General features: G+C 33.8%; 1 protein-coding gene across 3 annotated transcripts in view; it reads right to left on the bottom strand.

Annotated features, from left to right (window-relative positions):
• Positions 1-1,927: 1,927 nt before the first annotated feature.
• The window catches only part of LOC149775558 (protein yippee-like 1), an 87,732-nt gene continuing 65,910 nt past the window's right edge, over positions 1,928-23,749 (bottom strand). For all 3 annotated transcript variants that reach the window (XM_089943949.1, XM_089943951.1, XM_089943950.1), the window contains exon 5: positions 1,928-13,433. In XM_089943949.1, coding sequence (XP_089800075.1) covers positions 13,344-13,433 — 90 coding nt within the window. In that variant the 3' untranslated portion in view covers positions 1,928-13,343. The remainder of the gene's footprint in view (positions 13,434-23,749) is intronic.

Here is a 23,749-nt window from a genome sequence, read left to right as displayed (position 1 = left end):
GGTCGTTTACACCTAGTGAAAAAAAAATGTCTCAGCGATTATTGTGCTCTTCATTTACAGAGTACCTGTCCAAAACCTTCTCTGGTTTGTGGAGTTGGCGTTAAGGAAAAAACACAATTGTGTGTAGCTTGTGGTGGGAGAAAATATCGTGCGTTGAAAAGATACTTTGAGATAACAAATGCTTTAGATAATGTAACAATTAAAAATCAACAAGATTACATTGACCGTTATGTTAAAAACAATAAAGTTTATCAAATTAGTGACAGATCTGTTGAACAAGTTAGCGAAGACTCGTCCGGCGCCCCTTAGGTCGATTACCCCTCCCCATGTTGTTCATATCAAATAAAAATATTCACATTTTTTTAGCATATTAAAGAAAACATCATGATGTGTCCCATATAGTTTATGTTGCTGTTCGTTGATCATTCCAGACTGAATTCATAGAACCGAGAGGTAGTGACTGGAGTTCACTATGTATTCTTATGTGCCGAAACCAGATAATACTTCCGCATGTGCACCGTCTATAGACCATTACTGACCATAAAGCCATATCAGAAATTGGAGGCTCCTCTAGGACCAGAATTTCATAAAAGCAAAATGTATTGAACACCATTGACCTATAAAAAGTGATATTAGTATTGAACTATGTAGACCTAAATGACAGATTTGATTAATTGGTATTTACGAGCAAATCTGCACATTAAAGGCTACTTCGTGCCGCTAATGAGCCAAGAACAGGCATAAATGGAGAGAAACGGCTGTCATACTGGGTTGACTTGGATCGAGAGCTAAAACTAGTTGTGTAAATATGGAGTCTGGTAACAACTTAATGGCTGGTTGGATACAGTGGTTAAAAGGAGTTGTGTAAATAGGGAGTCTGGTAACAAGTTAATGGTGGGTTGGTTACACAGGTTAAAAGGAGTTGTGTAAATAGGTAGTCTGATAACACGGTACTGGTACTGGTGGGTTTGATACACTGATTAAAAGGAGTTGTGTAACTTGGAAGTCTGATAACAAGTTCATGGTGGATTGGGTGCACAGGCTAAATTTGTGTAAATAGGGAGTCTGATAAGTTCATGGTGGGTTGGTCAAACAGGTTAAAAGAATTGTGTGAATAGGGAGACTGATAAGCTCATTGTGGGTTGGTTACACAGATTAAAAGGAGTTGTGTAAATAGGGAGTCTGATTAATTACTTGGTGGGTTGGTTACACATGTTAAAAGGAGTTGTGTAAATAGGGAGTTGGGTAATAAGTTAATAGTGGGTTGGTTACACTGTTTAAAGGAGTTTTGTCAATAGGGAGCCTGATAAGAAGTTACTGGTACTGGTGGGTTGGATATAGTTGTTAAAAGAAGCTGAGGAGTGTGTGTGTGATTACAATTTTTAACGCAGCTTTAACAATTTTTCAGTCATATTGCTACGATGTCTGCAGTGTGGCAGTTTATAGTGATGTCTAGCACTGTGGCATCATGCTGCAGACATGTAGTATGATGTCCCACCCAGTCACATTATTCTGACACCAGGCTGACCAGTCCTAACACTAACCTCTTAATGCTGAGCGTCTAGCGAGGCAGCTGTTAGTACCATTTTTGTAAGTCTTTGGTACGACTCGGCCAGGGTTCGAACCCACGACCTCCTGCTTCCGAGGCGGATGCTCTAACCACTAGGCCACCATAGCGGTTAGAAGCTGAGGAAGGGATAAAGCAGCTATATAAAAATGGGGAAAACACATTCCAAACTGAGAACTTGTTCAGACAAGAAAGCCAACCTGAAAGTAGATGTAGTGCACGTTATGCTGTCCCTTAATATGAAATGACATTCACTGTTAATCTGAATGGGTTATCTCCCCTCTCTAGCCCCCCCCCTTTGTACATGCACATCATCATCCAAGATGTTTTTCTAGTCAACATACAAAGCAAATAACTGAATAGTTTATTAGGTTATTTATTACTTTAAAGCCTCAAAGCTTACACCAAATTTACAGATAAATAAATATCATGACCTATACAAAATAATGTCATGTTACTACGCTTTATTTTCATACCATGAGTATTTATACAATGATAGGATGTATTTGGAATATAAAATGTGGCCCTCATGAACTATAAAGAATGCAATCTATCCTTCTCAATAAACAATTTTTGAAAATAATATAATTTCAATTAAATTTAACCCATTTACACTAATCTGAAGAAAAACGGACTTTATGTTTTACACACAAGACGCTGTCATTATGTATGTCATCAACTAGATTATGCAGACTGACATCATAAGGGCCAAACAATATAAACCATAATTGAGGACATATCAATGACCAAATCAATTAGAAATGGAAAACAATTGTGAGACAAGTCACAAATGGCATGCAATATGATACGATATCATTACATCAACTGATGAATTTTTTCTACAAGTACACGATGGCATAAGATATTTATTAGATACATAACGATGAAATATGATACAAGGAGACCAATCAGGACATAACATTATTCAATTGTGTATAAGGCAAACTTAAGTGAAAACAAGTGTAAACCTACCATATATACTCAGGTATAGGTCCTATCCAACTACAAAAAATACAGACTGATGTGCCAACACATTATGTGACAACAGATCAGAGTCAATGTTGTTCTGTAGCTTGATACAACTTATACATAGATAGAAAGAAATGGTACACAAGATGATGGATACGATGACTAATTCAATGATGGGTATTACCAAAATAAAATTCAAAGTTTAAAGTCCAGATAGGGCAAAATGAAACAAAACATCAATAACATTGATGGAAAAAAATAATAATTTATCTACATGTAACAAGGCTACTGCAGAACTGATGTATTTCTGGCAATGATATGAAATGTATAGAATAGTTCAGTCTAACTATGAATCTTTGGCGGCAGACAACCTGACATCATTATTGTTACTTCAAGAACAATGAAATTCTTTTCAACAATTCTAAGAAAAAGCTCAAGTTAATTCTAAATACAAATTCTAAAGCCATCAACTCAGACTTTGTGAAGAAATATTAATCCTTCTGGTAGAAGTTTGCAAATGACTAGAATTTAACACTGATAAAAAATGACATCTCATTCTTACAAAAGAGAGAGAGAGAGAGAGAGAGAGAGAGAGCGAGCGAGAGAGTTTATCAAATTCATAACTAAAGAATGCAAATCACAGATTTAAATTTCATGTCCAAAAATCTGACATCACTTTAGACAAGGGTTTTGAAGTTATTGCAATTTTCCCATGACAAGCCCATGCGTGATAATCAGCAACGCTCTAATTTATACATAATACAGATGAAGTTATTTAAAGCCCTTTTTGACAAGTAATTCCTTTCCTTTAAGAATGCACAAGAAGCCCCAAGCCATCACTTGAAACAAAGGCTCTTTTTTTCTCCAAAGCCATTCAAAAGTTTAAAGCCAGCCTGGTTAAATGGAATAACAGCACCTTAGTACATGTAGTAATTATCATAGGAAATAATAAGCTTACAATATTACTTCCCTTTAACAACACTCCAGCATTAAGATGTCTGCCTTACAAACATCTGGCACAAGTTGATTTTATAAAAAAGTTATGAGCTAGTAAAGCAAGATTATACCTCCAAATGCCGATAATAATAAGTGTAATGAAAGAAACTTAGAGGACATTATGTATTTGTGTCAAAATCACTCAACACAGTATACAATTAATGTCACTGATCATGTTATACGATTAATGTCACTTGTTAAATACAGTTTTTATGTTATTAATTTGGGGTTTAACATCATTTTTCATCACAAGACAGACTACATACTGTACAGTATGGTGGCCAGTATAACAGACTGAGGAAGATCCCCAGAAAATACCAGTACGACCAATGTGAAGTTTTATGAAGCAGGAAATAACATACTGAGTGACACAAAGAAGGGCTAATATCATAGGGTTACTGGTTTACAAAGCTAATTTTCTCTTTCCCCCCCCCAAACAAAGGTCAAATATTTTTTATTATATTATTTAGATGAAAACATTACAGTTAAATTTAATTTGGCAAAGAAAAGAATTTTAACTTCTTCATGCCTTGAATATAATACTATGATGGTACAAACTTGTCAACAGGGCTATGATCAGTCATCATTCATGAAAAGCCAGTCCTCATAGAAATTACATAAAAATAACACTGATAACACTCTACAAGCGCTTATGTAACTGATCCAAAATTAACAACACACTTTGCCTAGGGAGATAAATGTGACTGAAACTGAAACTTGTCATTGAAATCAGCAAACATATTTACAACCAATAAGAAAATGCACTAAAATACTTTACATATTAATCACAGATACTATAATTGAAACAAACAAAAAATGTATGCAAACTTTATATATGCATAGTAACATATAAAAGTCTGGGAGCATTGTAACTTGTATTGGAGGAAAAAGATTTTGAAGATGCTGAGGCACAGAAAACCAAACTATTCTGCCAGAATGATCTTTGATTGAACCTGACAGGTGTCTGCATATCACAATGCACTTTACAACTGAAGGAACTATAAAATTAGAAGTTTTTGTTGTAGAAAAATTTGATAATCAAAACAAAATAAAATGGAACATTTAAAAAAAAATATCGAATCTATTTTATTACAATAGGTCTGAGTTACACCAGTGTTCAGTGGGTCAAATTACACATTTATTTATTTATTATTACAAAGAATGTGTCCTTTTAACTTAATCTTTTGAAAAGATTACTGTACGAATAAGTACAGTTACCATGGGATTTACCAACATGAGATGATGCAAGCACAACAATTTTACATGAAAAAGCGAATATTTAAACTTCATATGGGAAAAAGTACTACAAATGTCTGTTTTCGAGTTGCAAGTCAATCTTGATAATAAGGTAGACCAGACTTGATTCAATTAACAAAAAAAATAACAAAGATGACAACAAAAGAATGCCTTCTAACATGGAATAATCCCATCTAAAAACACCAAGTAACCTGCTGAAAGTATCATTCAACAAGTTTATTACTTAATTTCACATGATACAATTCATACACAATCTAATGAATTCATTTTCATCAAAGGAATATTGGAATGCTTATCGACTTCAGACATTTTCTTACAGGTGGGTTCATGGCTTTCAAAGTGTCCTATATTTCAGACATTTTTTCAAAACAAAACGTTCAACTCAGTAAATGTTTAAGTACTTTGTGAGTTTTAAAATCTGATTCAACCAGAATTGCAAATCTGAATCAATATTTGTTGGATACATGTATTCTGAACCAAAATCACTACAGGAGTTCACAAGCCCTTGGCAGTAGCATGGTCTCTGAATAAAGATACAATGTTGAAAGGACAACGTAACTACCAGCACAGCTATGACTTCAAGGCAAGTCATCAAAAACAGTCTTTGGGAGGGAAAAAAGTAATATAAAATATTAACAGCTAAAGAAAAACAAAGCAGTTGTATAGATTATCTACAATAGAATACAAAACTATCACAATATAAAATGGTTAAGTGACAACATGATGTCTGTATATTCACGACAATGACAATATATGAAAGACTGAAATAATGACAATATACAAGATCTAGGGGAAAAAAAACTGAAAAATACAACTTATGCACAAACAAGATGTAAACTGCTAATGATGTATACACTGTCTGGCAGTGGCTAACAAGATGGAGACTTTTATTGCTATATATACTGTCTGGCAGTCACTGATCAGATGGAGACTGCTATTGCTATATATACTGTCTGGTGGTGACTGACAAGATGGAAGCTGCTATGCTATATACTCTAGCAGTCACACACAAGAAAAAAACTGCTGATGTTATATATACTGTCTAGCAGTCACACACAAGAAAAAATTGCTGATGTTATATATACTGTCTGGCAGTCACTAACAAGATAAAATTGCTGATGTTATATACACTGTCTGGCAGTTACTAACAAGATAAAATTGCTGATGTTATATACACTGTCTGGCAGTCACTAACAAGATAAAAATTGCTGATGTTATATACACTGTCTGACGGTCACTAACAAGATGTAGACTGCTAATACTATATACACTAAGTCAACTGCATCCAAAACGATTCATTAAGTGTTTTATGCACTGCTGCTATGTCCACTTTCAGAGGTTACAATTATCAAAGGTTTATGAGTACTGTGTGATGAGGTGTTCATGGCTGAAAGGGTAACACTGAGGATAATTTCCTTTTGTACATTTGGAATTTTGAGTATAAAATGTAAAATGAGATATCTCTCTTCCTAATAGCTAACCACTGCAGAGTCATTAAAGAACAATCAAATTGGACTAACAACAACAAAAAAAAGTTCATATGAATTCTTTTAAAACCTGAATACTTTTTCTTCCAAACCATAAAATACCCCCCTTTTCTTGAGATTAATGTAATAGCTCTATTGAAATGTAATTAATCAATGATTAAGAAAAAAATCACACTTTTATTCTGCAACAGAGTCATCATCATTCTATTTGTATGCATTAATTTTAGGACTGAATAGGAAGGCGCTTGAATATTTTGAGCAAGAAATACTCAATCCAGCAATTTCAGGAGAAGAGATAGATTTACCATTTAATGAGATGGTAACTGTATTTATGTTCTAAACTAGAAAGCTGACTCCACTATTATCTTATCATGTATCAAATGCCAAGGCAGTGTTTCCTGATATCATGTTCAAAATCACTATTATCTATTAAATGCCATGACAGCATTTGCTAGTATCATGTTCAAAACCACTTATCATAAAATGCCATGACAGTGTTCGCAGATATCATACTGAAAACCACTTCTTATCATAAAATGCCGTAATAGTGTTGCCGTTATCATGTTGAAGACCACTTTGTGTCATGAAATGCCATGAGTGTTTGCTGAAACAAGGTTCAAAGCCATGCCATTTGTAAAATACCATGGCAGAGTCTGCTGATATCATGTTCAAAACTACTGCCAATCATCAAAAACCATTGCAATGCTTGTTCATATTATGTTCAAAACTATTACTTAACCAATCCAAACATGTTGAATTGTACCCAAATATATGCTCAATTATCACAGAAGTATTTCACAACAGAAAAAATCAGCTTGGACAGGTAATAGAATTTCAAAGTAAGGTACTACAGTTGCCAAATTTTCCTAAGATTTTTTTAAAACCTGTTTGATGATTCGGTTTAACAGAAATATGCCATGCTGTGGGATTTTTACGTCTACTCTGATGAAATATCATCCCTGATATTTTTTGTATGACCTTGAAAATACTGGTTGTCAGTCAATTACATAGCAAAAATACATGGACAACAAGCCTAGAAAGATTCAATCACAAAATGTCTTGAATTTAATGAAATGATTTCTCACCTGAAATTTCTAACCATCAATGACAACATATGCAATAGCTGGCATCAAAATAAACAGTGATATCAATTCTAATAAACAATGGCAATGATAAAGGGACACAAGTGTCAGTAACACAAGTTATGATGTTAAAACGATGGTAGTGATTACTGCTTTGTAACAATATGTTAGATATTTTTTTTTAAATTGTACACCACAGTAAATACTTGTGTATAGTTAATAGATATGGACATTAGTTAATAGATACGGACAAAAAACGCTTAATGATATTTGCAGACAGAGCAGCACAAAGAACAGTCACAAAACTATATGTGCTGAGGGTTTTCCATTATAGACGGATACATTTTTAATAGAAAAGGTAAAAATAACGCTGGTAAGAAAAGAACTTGCTCTGCATTTAACCGGCAAAATTATCTTGCTGAAAAATCAACCAAACATGAATGTGGTCAGTAAATTGCTTGTTACAATATGTCTATGAGAAATACAAGCTAACTAACAGACTGAACAAAATACTGAATTGGTTAATCTAACAAACTGATCTACAAAGCTGACTACATGCCATACATCGACTCCATTGTTGTTGTTATAACCATACCATTTTATGATTAGCTTCATGATATATGATTAATAATAGGACAAGTTACACATAGCATTCCCTCGAGAAAAAAAATGAAAATTATCACATAGCACAGGGAGGCTATTTTCCTGAGAACATTGCATGCCAAGAGATCAAGACCTACCAAATATATAAATGTATACTATATGTCTTGTATACAAATGTATACCATATATACCATATATACAAATGTATACTTTATATACCATGTATACAAATGTATATTATATATATACCATGTATACAAATGTATACTTTATATACCATGTATACAAATGTATACTATATACACCATGTATACAAATATATACTTCATATACCATGTATATTATATATACCATGTATACAAATGTATACTTTATATACCATGTATACAAATGTATACTATATATACCATGTATACAAATATATACTATATATACCATGTATAGAAATGTATACTATATATACCATGTATACAAATATATACTATATATACCATGTATACAAATATATACTATATATACCATGTATACAAATATATACTATATATACCATGTATACTATATATACCATGTATACAAGTACCAACTGTATCCTTTGGAATTCCAGGCCTAACAGTTCAAGCTTGTTTTTGCTTCTAAATGCAACCTGTAAGCTATAATTTTAACATATGGGTTAGATCATTATTTCAGGCTGGTGAAAAAATTTGTTTTACTTGGTCTCTTTCCCTATTCTGTAATACAATTTTGAACCATAATAAATTTAGAAATAAAATCCCAAATCATAAAGGGAAAATGCTTTTAAAGACGAATTTCTCCATGCAATAAAAAAAATAGTGCCATTTAAGGATTATCCTAATGACAGAAATAACAGAAGATCGAAGGAATATGCAAAGTAAATCATCATGTCAAATAATTTTAATAAAAACTGAATATCATTTGGTGAAATTCATGCTTAATGTTTATGGCTTAGTTTGTAAAACAAGTCACACCATCCTTAAAACGAATTGTGACTGAACTTTAAGAAACCTGAATTACTTTCATTACCAGGGAAACAGGTTGCTGTGACTCTGCTCCCATTTCAAAGCTCAAAAGGATACCAATTGTCATTTCACATTTATATATAGGTCTATCTAGCATTTCAAATGCACATCTGTATACAGGTCTATATAGTATCTGAAATACACATATGTATACAGGTCTATATAGCATTTCAAATATACATTTTTGTCAATCATGTCACTGTTTTTTTATAATTCCCAAGATCACATTATTCTTTATATTATTTGTTTCTGTTTAATTATTTTACTACTTAATATCACAATCAACATTTTTATCATGTGGATGTAAGAAAAATTAATGAATTCATCACAGACAACATAAATTTAGAATCAACCAAATGCAAATGCTTGCATATTTTCAAGAGATTCATTACACTTATTGATTTTGGAACCGGTATAATCTTTTTAGCTTGTCATTTTCTTTCCAAGACAGAAAATAATGCTACTGTGATGAGAAATATATTCTTCATAATTTTTTGTTACAAACATCAATATGTTCTTGAGGGTTAATGTATAAATCCAATGGGCACTGTTTTCACAATAATGGAACACAGAACCAAGAGAAAAATGCCAATATTAGGAAACAAAACTGAAATAAAACCAAATTCTTAAAAAGTCTCAGACATCTAGGAAAAAAACACTCTACAAACCAAATAACTCAAATGTAATGAAAATGGAAAAACGAAGGCTGAAAGTAACCTGAAATATCAGCCAAAAAATTACAATGATGAGGTGCAAAAGAAAAGTTGATTAATAAGGTTTTGAACCTTGCAGCATCAAATTGCATTTTGTTCCTTCCACTGTTGTTAATTTTCCACTGCATGACACAGATGGCTCCTTCTGTTATTGTGGGGTCATGGGTTCAATCCCTGGCCGAGTCATACCAAAAACTTAAAAAATGGTACTAACAGCTGCCTCAATGGGCATTCAGCATCAAGAGGTTAGTGTTAGGACTGGTCAGTCTGGTGTTAGGAAAATGTGACTGGGTGGGACATCATGCTACATGATGCCCCAGTGCTAGACATCACTATAAACTGCCACACTGCATACTTCATAGAGATACGACTGAAAAATTGTTAAAGCTATGTTAAAAATCCAAATCACATCACATCACACATTGTTCTGGTATCAGTCTACCCTCTGTTGTGAACAGTGTTAGCAATTTGGTGGCCAAGGTTGATAAATTCTAAAGCAAATTACTACAGACTTAACAACCACATTTGCCTGTGCATAATAAACATCAAACACCATATCTTTAGATCTGCCATCAAGTAACCACAATAATGTTAAACTTGTGTTCTGCCATCAAGTGACCATAATTGTGTTAACTAACTTTGTGATCAGACATCAAGTGACCAGAAAAGTGTTAACTAACTTTGTGATCTGCCATCAAGTGACCACAATAGTGTTAACTTTGTGTACTGCCATCAAGTGACCACAATCCAATCATATTAACTTTGTGATCAGACATCAAGTGACCAGAATAGTGTTAACTAACTTTGTGATCTGCCATCAAGTGACCACAATAGTGTTAACTTTGTGTTCTACCATTAAGTGACCACAATAATGTTAACTTTGCGATCTGCCATCAAGTGACCACAATAGTGTTAATTTTGTGATTCGCCATCAAGTGACCACACTAGTGTTAACTTTGTGATTTGCCATCAAGTGACCACAACAGAGTTAACTTTGTGATCTGCCATCATATGTACCTGCTGAGATGCTCCCATGTTTTTATCCTAAGTTGGGATTTCCCCCTTGTCACAAAAGTAAGGGGGGAGTAGAACAAAAATGATGGGGAGGAGGAAAAAGCCAGAGCTCAATATTTACATACTTTAATATTAATCTCTCTTTCTTCCTGTTAGACTGTAAAACCCCAACTGAAATCAAAATCTTTAAAAGATGTTGCCTATAGTTCTGTAAGCATTAATTTGTTGTTTCTTATCTGTGTATGAATACTGTTCTGTACTGAGAACTCCCTTTTAGTCTGAAGATGTAAATACATGGTCAGCTTATCCAGCAGGAATAAGCTGGAAAACTGTTCTTTATGGCTGTTGTATACAATTTTCTGAAGCTCACAGGTATTGTCTTTTGGATACTTCTGCTCCAAAATAAGATTTTTCACAAACATGAGTTCAGCCAAAGTTTAACTTGCTTGAATTAGCACTCTACTGACTTCTATGCCAGATTTACATTTTCATAATGCTGTATTACAATTACAAGTCCATTAATGACATAATCAAATTGTTCAAATAGATGTACTTTGATCAAATAATAGCTTTACTAAACTACTATAATTTTTAGATTCTTATTTATTAATCATAATTTTAATGCTAGGGCTATATGATTTTGTAGCACATGATCCTGCAGGTCTAAATTGTGACGAGAAAAGAAACAAGATGGGCAATCTACTTTTAAATTATCTGTACTTTAATTCTGCCCATTTGTCTGCCATTTCAAAATATCTCTGAAATGAAGGATTGACCATCATGCTGTCTGTGTTTGTCAAATCAGCATGAACATCTGACTTATGTTTAATGCCATTTTTTAAAGTTAAAAATCACTCACTGGTATCTCCATTAACACTTTCCTAGCTCCAATAATCTGATATACTTCCTAACTTTAAAAATAAATTGCCTTCATCACCATGACCAGCCAGTTTTTGCCAAACAAATTCATCATCTAAAGATGAACCACAACGAGGCTCAACCATTTTGGGTCTTCTAGATAGCCCGTATTATGAATGTGTGTTTCTAAAAAGGTTACAACTACGACAACAAAATACTTGTTAAGTATCCCAATGTGCCAATAAAATTTAGTCTAATAACCATTCATGTCAAGCCCAAGAAACCCGATGTATAAACAGTTACGAAAACACACACATTGTGACAAGCGCAATAATATTTCTACAGGCTTGACTTTTGTCTCAACAAGAACTTTATGGGTGAAAATGTTTGAATAAAATCATATACTGCGCAGAGTACATTTTCATATGCATGACTTGAAACTAATTTGTGGGAGTTCTCATGCATCAACACTTTCCAAGTGCACGAATTCATAAAAATATTCAACTAATCAGGCAATCATGCGATTTTGGAGCATCTCTGTACCACTGGCCACAACAGTGTTATCTTTGTGATGAAACACTCATCCAAAACTTATACCATCTCAGCTGTCTATATTACTCATTTCATGAGTCAAGCCTGTAAAAACTGTCATCTTGCGGCACAAAGGCAGCAACTGGTCCACAGAACACAACAACTGGTGCATAGAACACAGCAACTTGCTGAAATCAATACAGTTAATACCTACATGGAAAGAAATAGAAGATGGCTTAACTTGCAGCATTGATGAGTGATTCTTGACTGGTTTAGTATGCATCAGCATCAATACAATACTTAAGAACATAATGCAAAATGTCTGCCATTACATTATATGACCACAAATCCAAGTCTGCTGTTCGATACATATTACACACAGCACATAGAGTAACTCAAGGAAAAAAAAATGAAAGGGGGTATCATAGTTGATTACTATTTCTAACTTCAATAACAACTGTTAAAATGATCATTTAAATCTTGTGGATGGGAATACAGAACCTTTGCACACCAACAAAAAAACAATGACAATGTCTGAACAATTCAACAAATTTACAATGGTCTAACAACATGCCAATGCACAAAGAACACAATGCTTCTAAATGGTAATTATGATGAGTTTTCTCAATCTAGCTGACAAATCTTGGCTCTGATGGTGAACAATATAGTTTAAATGGTGAAAATCCCATTTTATCCCCTTCATATGCACCCTACCTCAATTCTGTGACAATGTTGTTTGATATGATGTCACAACAAATTCCAATAATGCTGTCAAATGTGCTACATGTAAGTAAATCTGTATTTTCCCATTGTCTCTCTGGTGTGTTACTGCCATCAAATGTAGCAATGAAAAATATCACAATATGCTGATACTTCAATATTACACTGTGATAGATAATGCAGCCAGGTCGGGTGGTGCTTTCTGCTTACCTCAAAAGTTTATCTACAATTCCTCTATGCATCATGTCAGAAAAGAATGTTTCTCTATTTATCATGATCCTAAACATGAATTATGAAACTTGGTCAACAGTAGTCCATGTCTATTTCTTGAAATCATCAAAATTGTTGACTGAACTGCTCATTAAGCCTTCTAAAGGTAACAACTTCACACAACTAAGCTCAAACATGGTAGAGTTCTCTTGCATGAGACACTTAAAAAAAGGTGCATTTTCCATGTATGCTTTATTATCCATGATGATTAAAGTCAGGGTGGTGTATATATGTCTCTTTCATTCCCAGCCATTGTCTTTGATCATATGGGCTAGCTCTATGATGTACTTTCCTTCCTTGTATTTCTGGCTCGATTCAAAGGCATGTTCCTGTAATGAATCAAACAAGACTTGTTATCCATAATGTTAAATGGAATTAATTAGACTTGTTATCCATAGTGTTAACTGGAATTAGGCTTGTTATCCATGGTGTTAACTGAAATTAGACTTGTTATCCCTAATGTTAACTGGAATTTGACTTGTTATCAATAGTGTTAACTCAAATTCAACTTGTTACTCCTAGTGTTAACTGGAAATAGACTTGTTATCCTTGGTATTAACTGGAATAAAACTTCTTATCCATAGTGTCAGCTGGAAAACATGCCATGGCTAATTTGGGGCTGGAAGCTATTCCTTGTCTGACGGATAAGAAAAATTAGTATTAAAATTTGTGTTAAGTAAAATTTTGAATAACTTGCCCAAGATAGATCGATCTGGATTATTCTGCCTGTTTCTTGTTAAGACACTTATATGGATAGAGTTTAACAAAAGAATTCAAACAAAGTTGTTATTATGGGGTTTTAGCATAATTTTTCAACACAAGATCGGCTTTACGTGGTAGCTAGTATTACTTATGGTGGAAGAACCTGGGAAAACCCTAGAAGGAGGAGTGCTTTTGACTACTCAGCCATTCAGTTTCCCCATAAAAAGGTACATGTTTAACAAAAGTATTCATAAAAAAGCACATGCTTAATAAAAGTATTCGTAAAAAGTACATGTTTAGAAAGCTTAACAAAAACACCATGAATGTCACATTATACATCCACCTCATGTTTAATAGTCCTTAATGGCACTACTTGCCATGGGCATTTTTTGGGATCTACGAGTCTCATTGATCTTGACCTTTTGGTCAAAATATGTGGCCATGAACTAAACTTAAAAAGTGAAAACTATAATTTTCTTATTGAACTGCCAAGATCAAGACCACTGACCTTTAGACTCCAGAATCCAAGGACCTTTCTTTATTATTTTATCACCATATATGAAAGCCATCATTGATGTTTGGTCAAGGAACTTACTCTAGAACAAAAGTTAATTTGCAAAACCCATTTTTTCAACCCCAAATTGATGACCTGTTTCTTTTGGGCCTCTCCATGCCTTAACTGTAAGCCTAGCACAAGCTTTGTTTAAGGTACATAATGTTTTATAGCAGAGATCATTCTTCTCCTTTCTGCCATAATAACTATACCTTTTGACCTAAAAAAAATCAACAGGATTCTTTCTTATCCAACCTGTAAATTATCCACATGCTGTGCAAAAGGTACTTTGTCAAAATCTTATGATTTTGTTGTGCTGAAACTACTTTTCGTTTTTTCAGTCAGTGACCTTGATCTCTGACCTTTTGATCAAAAACAGATTGACTTCTTCCTTGTATCAAGTTATCCACAATGTTTGGTCCAGGTGTGTGAGGTAGAACTAATGTTATTGTGCAGAAACCAGTTTTCTTGTTTCATCCTCACTGACTTTAATGATTAACGTTTTGATCCTAAATCGGCAGGCATCTGCTTTATCCCAAGTGTAAGCTATCCACAAAGTCTGCTACATCAAACTAATGTCATTGTGTGGAAACCATTTTTCTTCTTTCCATCACGGTGACCTTAACCTTTGACACCCAAATTCAACAGGCTTCTCCCATACCAATATGCAAGCCGTCCACAAAGTTTAGTGTCTGTAGATAGTGGAAAACTTGTGTTATTGTGTGAATACAAAATAAGGAAATGACACAGTATCTGAAGAAAATGCTTCAACTGATGTTGGGCACATACAACTGTATAAATATGGTGGAAACAATGTTGTAATAGCTTGAAAATCTAATCAGGTCATTTGCAAATATATACAGAGTTACATAAATAGATGTTACTGTATGGATAGTGCCACTATTTGACTGCATCAAATACAGTGTAAGCTGGCTACTTGCCACACTGTGAGTAATATATAATTTCTGCATCTTATAGCAGGTGCAGGTGCTGAAAGTGGCAATCCAATATACATATACAACACACTCCATTAGATTTATAGGAACCTTTAGTACTTCCTGAGTTTGCATTTGAGGCAAAGACTGTGTGTGTACACACACACATACATATATATATATATATATACACACACACACACATACTCTATGTCGAGTCATGATATGCAATACCCTCCAGGATGAATTCATCCATGACGATGCATGAAACAAGATCAGACAAAATGAACTCAGTGCAAACATTTACTGTTACCACCTGAATCAACAACAAGCGTAATATATATTGTTATGTATATTTATATTGCTTCTAACTCCCTGTACATGATTTTGTCAAATTTTGATTCATGACTGTAGTGATTATCTGTACCTGGATTTTGTATGAAAATAGGGTTTGTTTTAAGGTATTAGACAACAACAAACTGCACAGATTCTATAATATTATTTTGGAACCATTGTGAATTATTCAATGTAGTTCTGCACAATGCCATTTTGAAAGCATCACAATTCTGGCAAACCATAAATTTCTGGACCCGAAATTTATACAGAACGTTTTGTTCCTTTGGACTTTTTCTTGATTATTTTTGGTTCACTTCATAATACTGTAAGTTCCTCTCACATTTTCATTTATAACTATTTATAACTTTCATAATGCAATTATTTAAAATTTTTTTATAAAAAAAGATAGTTTTGCTTCTTTCTATTACTTCACAGGCAGGACAAATGTAAATAACAAAGTACAGAAAATGTTGTAGCTAATTGATGTGTTTCATTTAATATTTTAGTTTTCTTCAGAAAACACTATTAACTGGTAAAGTGCTGTTAACAGATTAACCCCTGGAGTTTTTTGTCATTTTCAACTGAAAATCGAGTAGGAAACACATTTTGAAAGCTATTTCTGAATAGACTCGAAAAAACCAAATCCCCAGTCATCTTTCAATAACATACTACCTAGTTGTGTTAGAAATATCGTTTTTCATTGGCCTTTTGACTCGCGCATGAGCAGAAGGGTAAAAGTTGGAGTTCTTTTATTATTATTATTTTTTGCTAAATGGAGCCATTATTTTTGTATGGAGACCACTCTTTATTCCAAATGCCCATCTTATCCTCTTTTTTGCAAAGGCTCATCTGACTGCAGTTCATACTGGTTTGCCATAGATCTGAGACCAAAAAGTATCAAATCCGGACACGAAATTGGATTCTGACCACGGGCAAATTTTGGGTAAAGAAAAGTTGGGTCCAAAAAATTAGGTTTTTTAAATCTGTATTTTGTAGTGCAACTAGATATTCCAGATTATTTGGTATCATTGTAGAGCTACATCTGTCTACCTTTCTCTAATACCACCCACTTTAGTGTATCATGCATGACTGTGACGCTACAGAGCTCGGCAGTAGGCTACTACCTCCTGCCCCGTCAAGTCGTCGCTAGGGGTTAATGTGTTAAAGAGGTTTCCCATGAATTACATTGCTATGGTCTTAAAAAGAAAAAGCAAATGCAATAAGTTAAATAAAATTCAGCACATAATTTAAATCTGAGAATTGAAGAGGAACTTACAGTATTGTGAATTAAATACCAAATAATCCTAAAAGTACTATCACAAGTCCAAAATCAGTGTTCCAAATTAATTATAGGTCTTGAATGTGCTGATGCACCAATAGCTTTGAAGGTGCCTATGTGCCATATCACAATGATATAATTCAGAATGTCTTTGAATGAATTCACAACAATCACAAAATAGTGTTTTACTCCAAACAATGAGCACTTTGTAATCCCAATGAATTTAAATAAATCAATTCCTCACAAATTAGTACTGAACTCAAGTAAAAGACTGATATTAAGGCAGGAATGAAGAATTCTGTTTACTTCACAAGATTATATACATGTCAATTCCCACTTAACCAATGTCACAATAACCTTTATTGGAGAAAAAAAAACTCCATCTTAATGGAAATTACCAAAAACTGTAAACAAATTCATTTCTAGAATCTTTTAAAGTCATAATCATTGCTGGGTCTTGAACTCAAACCCAAATAAACAATCTATTTTTAGCTTACTAACAAGACAAATATGAGAAGTCAGGAAGACCTCTACCCTCAATTATCAATTGTCAAGCACACACATAAAATAAACATAACATACATAAATGAACGCAACTGCATGCTTTACAATTCCCAATGACAATCACCTCATGCCCTCACCCCCACCCAAAACCCACATAAAGACTGATCACATATTTCAGTATGAGAGCCATTCTGAAAAATTCTTTGAAGAAAAAAAAACAAAACAATGAAGACTTATCATCAGATGAGGTTATCTGAATTAACAATGTGTTCAAATTGTATGAAAGTAGTTAATGGGGGGAGGGTATCATCAAGTATGCATATATCATAAGAGAATTATTGTATATTAATTTATCAACACTACAATACTGTAACATATTAAACTAGATTTGTAAAACAAGTATATCCTAATGAAACCAAAAGTCTACATTAAAAAAAAAGATTTATAACAACTTCAGAAAGTGCTAAAATGCCAAGAAAATTGAATCACGTCTTCTACATGTGCCTATACATTACATACAAACTTGATCAGTTCCTTGGTTACGGCATTTCAGTTTCTTAATTTTGATCAGTTTTGGGGTTAGGGCATTTCACTCTGTTGTTACTTTGATACTGGAAAGGGTAACTGACAATATGCTGCCCTAACATCATGAGAATAGCTTTCTGCAAGGGTGGTACCTACATGAATTCTGAAATTTCAATCTTTCAAAAAGATTGACATAAAATTAGGTAGCATCCCTTTAAACTAGGTTAAAAGGGTCAATGATTAATCCATATATGTACTTCCATGTCCCTTAGACTGAGTATAAATATGCCATTGGATTAAACTGTATTTCCATGTCCCTTAGACCTGGGTTTAAATAGGTCATTCATTATGCTATGTTCTGATGTCCATTAGAGTTGGGTTAAAATAGGTCATTGATTATGCCATGCACTGATGTCCATTTGATGATTGTTGAGTAGGTCATTCATTATGCCCTATTTCCATGTCCCTCAGACAGAGGTTGAATATAGGTCATTCATTATGCCCTACTTCCATGTCCCTCAGGCAGAGGTTGAATAGGTCATTCATTATGCCATGCTTTGATATCCATGGTTAAATAGGTAATTCAATGTGCCTTACCTCCATGTCCAGTAGAGCAAGGTTGAATATTTCATTCATTATTAGATACTTCCATGTTCATTAGATCAAGATTGAATAAGTCATCTTAATGCCATATTTCCATGTCCATTAGACCTAGGTCAAATAGGTCATGCCGTTATGCCATAATCCCATGTTGTACCATAAGCAAGATTTTGTCCGCCAAAAAAGTACATAAATGTGTAAGAAATAAATGCTGTAATAGCCTGAAAATTGAATCAGGCCACCTACTTAAAAAATTGTGGCAATTTTGCTAACAAGGTGTTAGTAAACAAAAAACAAAACATCTAAAAGGTTCAAAAATGTGTAAAACTTCAAAATTTCTACTGTAAACTTATAATCTATTCAGTTCATGTACACATGCAATCAAATATGCATATCAATTTATTCACTACACATGCAATCTAACATGCCTAACAGTGTAATTAGTTCATGTATATATGGATACAAATATGCCTATCAATGTAATTAGTTCATGTACATATGGATACAAATATGCCTGACTGTGTAATTAGTTCATGTACATATGGATACAAATATGCCTGACTGTGTAATTAGTTCATGTACATATGGATACAAATATGCCTAACAGTGTAATTAGTTCATGTACATATGGATACAAATATGCCTGACTGTGTATTTAGTTATGTACATATAGAGACAAATATGTCTATCAATGTAATTAGTTCATAAATGCATAAAACTATGCATATCAATCTAATTAGTTCATGTATATATGGTTACAAGTATACCAACAAAATTTACAAACAGGAATATCTAAGTTTTTGTTTTGTGGGTTTGATGACGTTTTTCAGCATGTGATAGGCTGTAGGCTGTACATGGCACTATATTTAGTTGTGATAGACACCAGGACGAAACACCCACCCAGTGAAAGCTACTGGCAAGCTTCTACGCATATCTTAATTAGCCCAAATGAGACTTGAACCCGTGCAAACAGATGCAAGTAAGTGTAATTGTTAGTGCTTAATATACTGCTCAGTCATTAGAGGCCCCTTCACTGAACAGACATGTGAGTGTAACAGATATTTTCTTTGACCACTCCACCACCTGGGGCCCCTTCTCTGAATAGACTGATGTGAATGAATAGTTAGTGCCTTATACCACTAAAGCCACCCAAGGCCCTTTCTATGAACAGACAAATGTGAGTGTAATGGTTAGTGCCTTAGACCAATCAGCTGCCCAGATTCAATACATTTAACAAATCTGATATTTAAATTCACCACAAAGACAAGTTGTGGTTGTTGAAGGTTACTAATGACAATAATGCTCAACAGCTTGTTTCCAATACAAACTACCCAATAATATATAAACTTTTCTCATAGTAAAGTGTAACTGAGGAAGATGAACTTTTTCTCCACAGTGTGTTGCTAAACTGGTCTTCTTATCTTCCACATAATAAAAGGAGTCTCTATGGAGCAGGCTTTTGAGTTACCTATCTAGTTGGCTAATCTGATCAACTACAGGCTTGGATTTACTACACATATGTTTAAGACAAGCCCTCGAATGATCCATACAGCAACTGTATCTTAACTGACTTAATAGTTTCCTAAGCTCTGAAAATTTGGTAACAACTCAACTCACGATCTGTTCTTTATTTATGACTCAATTATGTATTTTTTCTGTCATCAAATGGCAGCTGAAAATTCCCCATATTTATCCAAGATTCCTCAAAATTTGCATAATTTAAGGGCTGTGCCCAGTCAGGTACAAGCCTATTCTTTCTCCCAACATTTTGTTTCCCATTTCCTAAGGCATGTGATACCTGGATTAGGCTAGCATGGTTCTTGACCAAAGCAGTCCACCTAGTTGACATTTTTTTCCTACAAACTGAGAAACTGCTGTATCAACCTGAAAATCTCATCAGATTACCTACATACACATGCAAATGCCTACCAACTTTGAATCGGTCTATTTTTTTTAAAATAACAATCCCTGTAATGAGTTCTCAAGACTGACTGGCAGGCAAAGACAGGACCAAATCAAGATATTCTGGCAACAAGCATTGGGCATATGAAGAAATTACCTACAAAAAAATGGTTTTAAAAAATTAATTTTAAAAGCACATAAAAAAGTGCAAGAAACTTAAAAGTGATTAATGAAGATGCAGTGTGGAGATGCATTGCACATCTTCTGTCTGTAAAACCTAGCTATCTATCACCATGATACTCTAGGCAAGTGATTTGAATGTATGATGTAGAAAGTAGATAGATCATGCTGTCAATGCAGACAGAATTCATATATCAAAAATGGCAGATTCAACTCCTAGATATCACTATGGAAGAGCAGTGAAATGTCATTCATGGGAAGGCATTCTTTATATAACAGTACAATCATATAAAATTAACAAACTGACCACATTATTCTGTCCTTTAAATGCAGGCATTCTTTATCCTGAGGTAGAATGATATAAAATTAACAAAAGGACCACAGTAATGCCATTCCTGGGCAGGCATTTTTTCATGGAGGTCAAATTATACAAAACTTATAAAATAAAAGACAGACAGTAATCTGTCCTTTGTGGAGAGGCATTCTTTATATAGAGGTAAAATGATATAAAATTAACAAAAAGGACCACAGTATTATATCATTCATAGGCAGGCATATTTTTGCATGGAGTTAAAAATTATATAAACTTAACAGAAGGGAACACTTATCTGTCCTTAATTTGCAGGCATTTTTTCATGGAAGTAAAAATTAAATACAATTAACAAATCAGACAATTGTAATCTGTTATTTGTTGGCAGGAATGGCTTATATGGAGGTAAGAATAATACACAAGGGACCCATAAACATCATTCTTTATTGGCAGGTGTTGTTGATGTGGAAGTGAGAATGATACAGAAGGGACCCACACACATCATTCATTATGAACAGGTGTCCCTTATATAGATGTCTTGGCTGCAGCAAATTTTTATGCTGTTAAAATTTAAACAACAATGATAACAAAGCCAACAAATTCTCAGTTCAAGACCCATGAAACTTGTTTCTGCTGTATTGACATTAGATCAACTTGGGTTGGTTACCATTGTATGTGTCCCTGAGCAAGGGGCTTTTATTCCAATTTTCTTGATACAAAATCACCCACTTGGGTTCTTGTGACATAACATCAAACACCAAACCAAACAAAACTTTGGCAATATTACTGTCTGGCACTTAATTAACCAAGACAACTGCACATTACTTCACTGTAGTGTTGGATATACTCTATTTTAACTCATTCAGCATCAATCCTGCCTGTAGGCGTGATGAGGCTGTACCCTATTTCCAAGCTCTACAGCATCACGGTCATTCAAGACACACCAATGTGGGTGGTATTACAAAAAAAGTAGACAGATATAGCTCTAAACTGATACCAAATAATCTGTAAGTTCTAGTTGCACTATAAAATACAGAGGGCAAAACCTCTTTTTTTGAACTAGTTTTTTTTAAAATTATACCCCAAAATTTGCTCGTGGTCAGAATGCAATTTTGCGTTCAAATTTTAGACCTTCTGGCCTCAGATCTAAAGCAGACCGGTCTGAACTTCACACAGACAGAAAAACCTTTGCAAACACTAGGGTAAGGTGTGCATTCGGAATAAAGAGCAGTCTCCATACAAAAATGGTGGGTCCATTAAGCAAAAAAAAAAAAAAAAAAAAAAAAAAACCCACTTTAACTTTTATTCTTCTACTCATGATCAAGCAAAGTAACCAATGGAAAATGATGTTTCTAATACAACTAGGCATTAGTCTCATGGTAAATCTGTTGAAAGTCAATGTATTACAATGTATTCAGAAATAGCCCTCCCCCCATGTCTTTACTATGCGCATTTCAGGCAAAAACGACAAAAAACTCTGGGGCCGAATGAGTCAAGGTTAAGGCCAAGAAAAAATTCCTATTGCACTGATTTTTAAGTTAGGATAGGCAGGCTGTTTTTTCTTCTTTTTTTTCAAAAACATTATATATATATATATATATATATATATATATATATATATATATATATATATATATATATATATATATATATAAACATTGTGATTTTTGTGATTTTTTTTAAAAATCATGTGGGGAAAAAGTGCTAGGGTCTCCATTGAGAAATAGGAATGGTCGACCTACTGTCAACACACCTGTTCTTATTTGGCCTACTGATAGACTCATGCACAATCATTATCTTCATGTTAATCCAGATTTTCAACAGTTCCATAATGCACTATAAGGTCAGGGTTCACAACGTAATATCTAACAAACTACACAGATCATGACGTCTCTGTATCATACAAGTTGACTCAACATTTGGAGTAATCCATTTATTCCAGAATGGAAAAATCTTAAATGAAAACAAGTGAAGCAGCCCAAGTTGGTCAGACTAATTTTCGAGTCGAGTCAAGTATTATGGTGGGAACCAATCCGACAGAATATAATGCTATCTGTGCTTGGCAGCATTGTTTTCTATGAAATAAATCATTGGTAAATTGTAACAAAAGTGGATTTCATTTGGAATTACACTCCTTCATTAAAGAAGAAAATGCCAAGGTCTTTTTCTTCTTGGAGAAAGCTGAATCTAAATGACTGGAATAGCTCCATGAAAAGTACTGATTCAAGTCTTTTGTCATATCAAGAGGAAGAAGAATCTATTAAAATGATTGGAATTGCTCTACAAAAAATATTGATCAAAGTCTTTCATCATATCAAAAGGAAGGCAAAATCTGCTTAAAACAATTCCTCATTTACTCACCCTTTGATGACTTTATCATCATGGAAGATCTGAACATAAGAATGATTTATGTGAAATCCATCTTCTGAATCAACAGTTTGCTTATGGACTTTTTAATAAGACCTTGAAAATCTGGACCAGATTTCATCAATACTTCTTAATGTTTACAAGTTTAGACTTGAATTATTTAATTGGTCAAATTGAAGTCAGACTTAACAAGGTCCAACATTAATGTTTAAGTCTGGTCATCAGTGTCCAATAAAAAAAACTGCATCACTAGTGGAATTTTGCTTGTAACTAGTCTGTCATATGACTGAGATAAAGAAGGAAACAAAAACAAAAAAGGAATGGATACAATCTAACCCATCTGGTAATCGCATAAAACTGTGAAGGAAAAGGAAATTCCGAATTTTGCACAGAAATGTGATAATCAAGTGTCTAGCTAACAAGTATGGTGCCCTCACAAAATACCAAAATCT

The sequence above is a fragment of the Sinohyriopsis cumingii genome, chromosome 19 (assembly GCF_028554795.1).
Source record: "Sinohyriopsis cumingii isolate HCF-2022 chromosome 19, ASM2855479v2, whole genome shotgun sequence".
NCBI lineage: Eukaryota > Metazoa > Mollusca > Bivalvia > Unionida > Unionidae > Sinohyriopsis > Sinohyriopsis cumingii.
The sequence above is the reverse complement of the archived record's forward strand: the minus strand, read 5'-3'. Positions and strand labels throughout refer to the sequence as shown.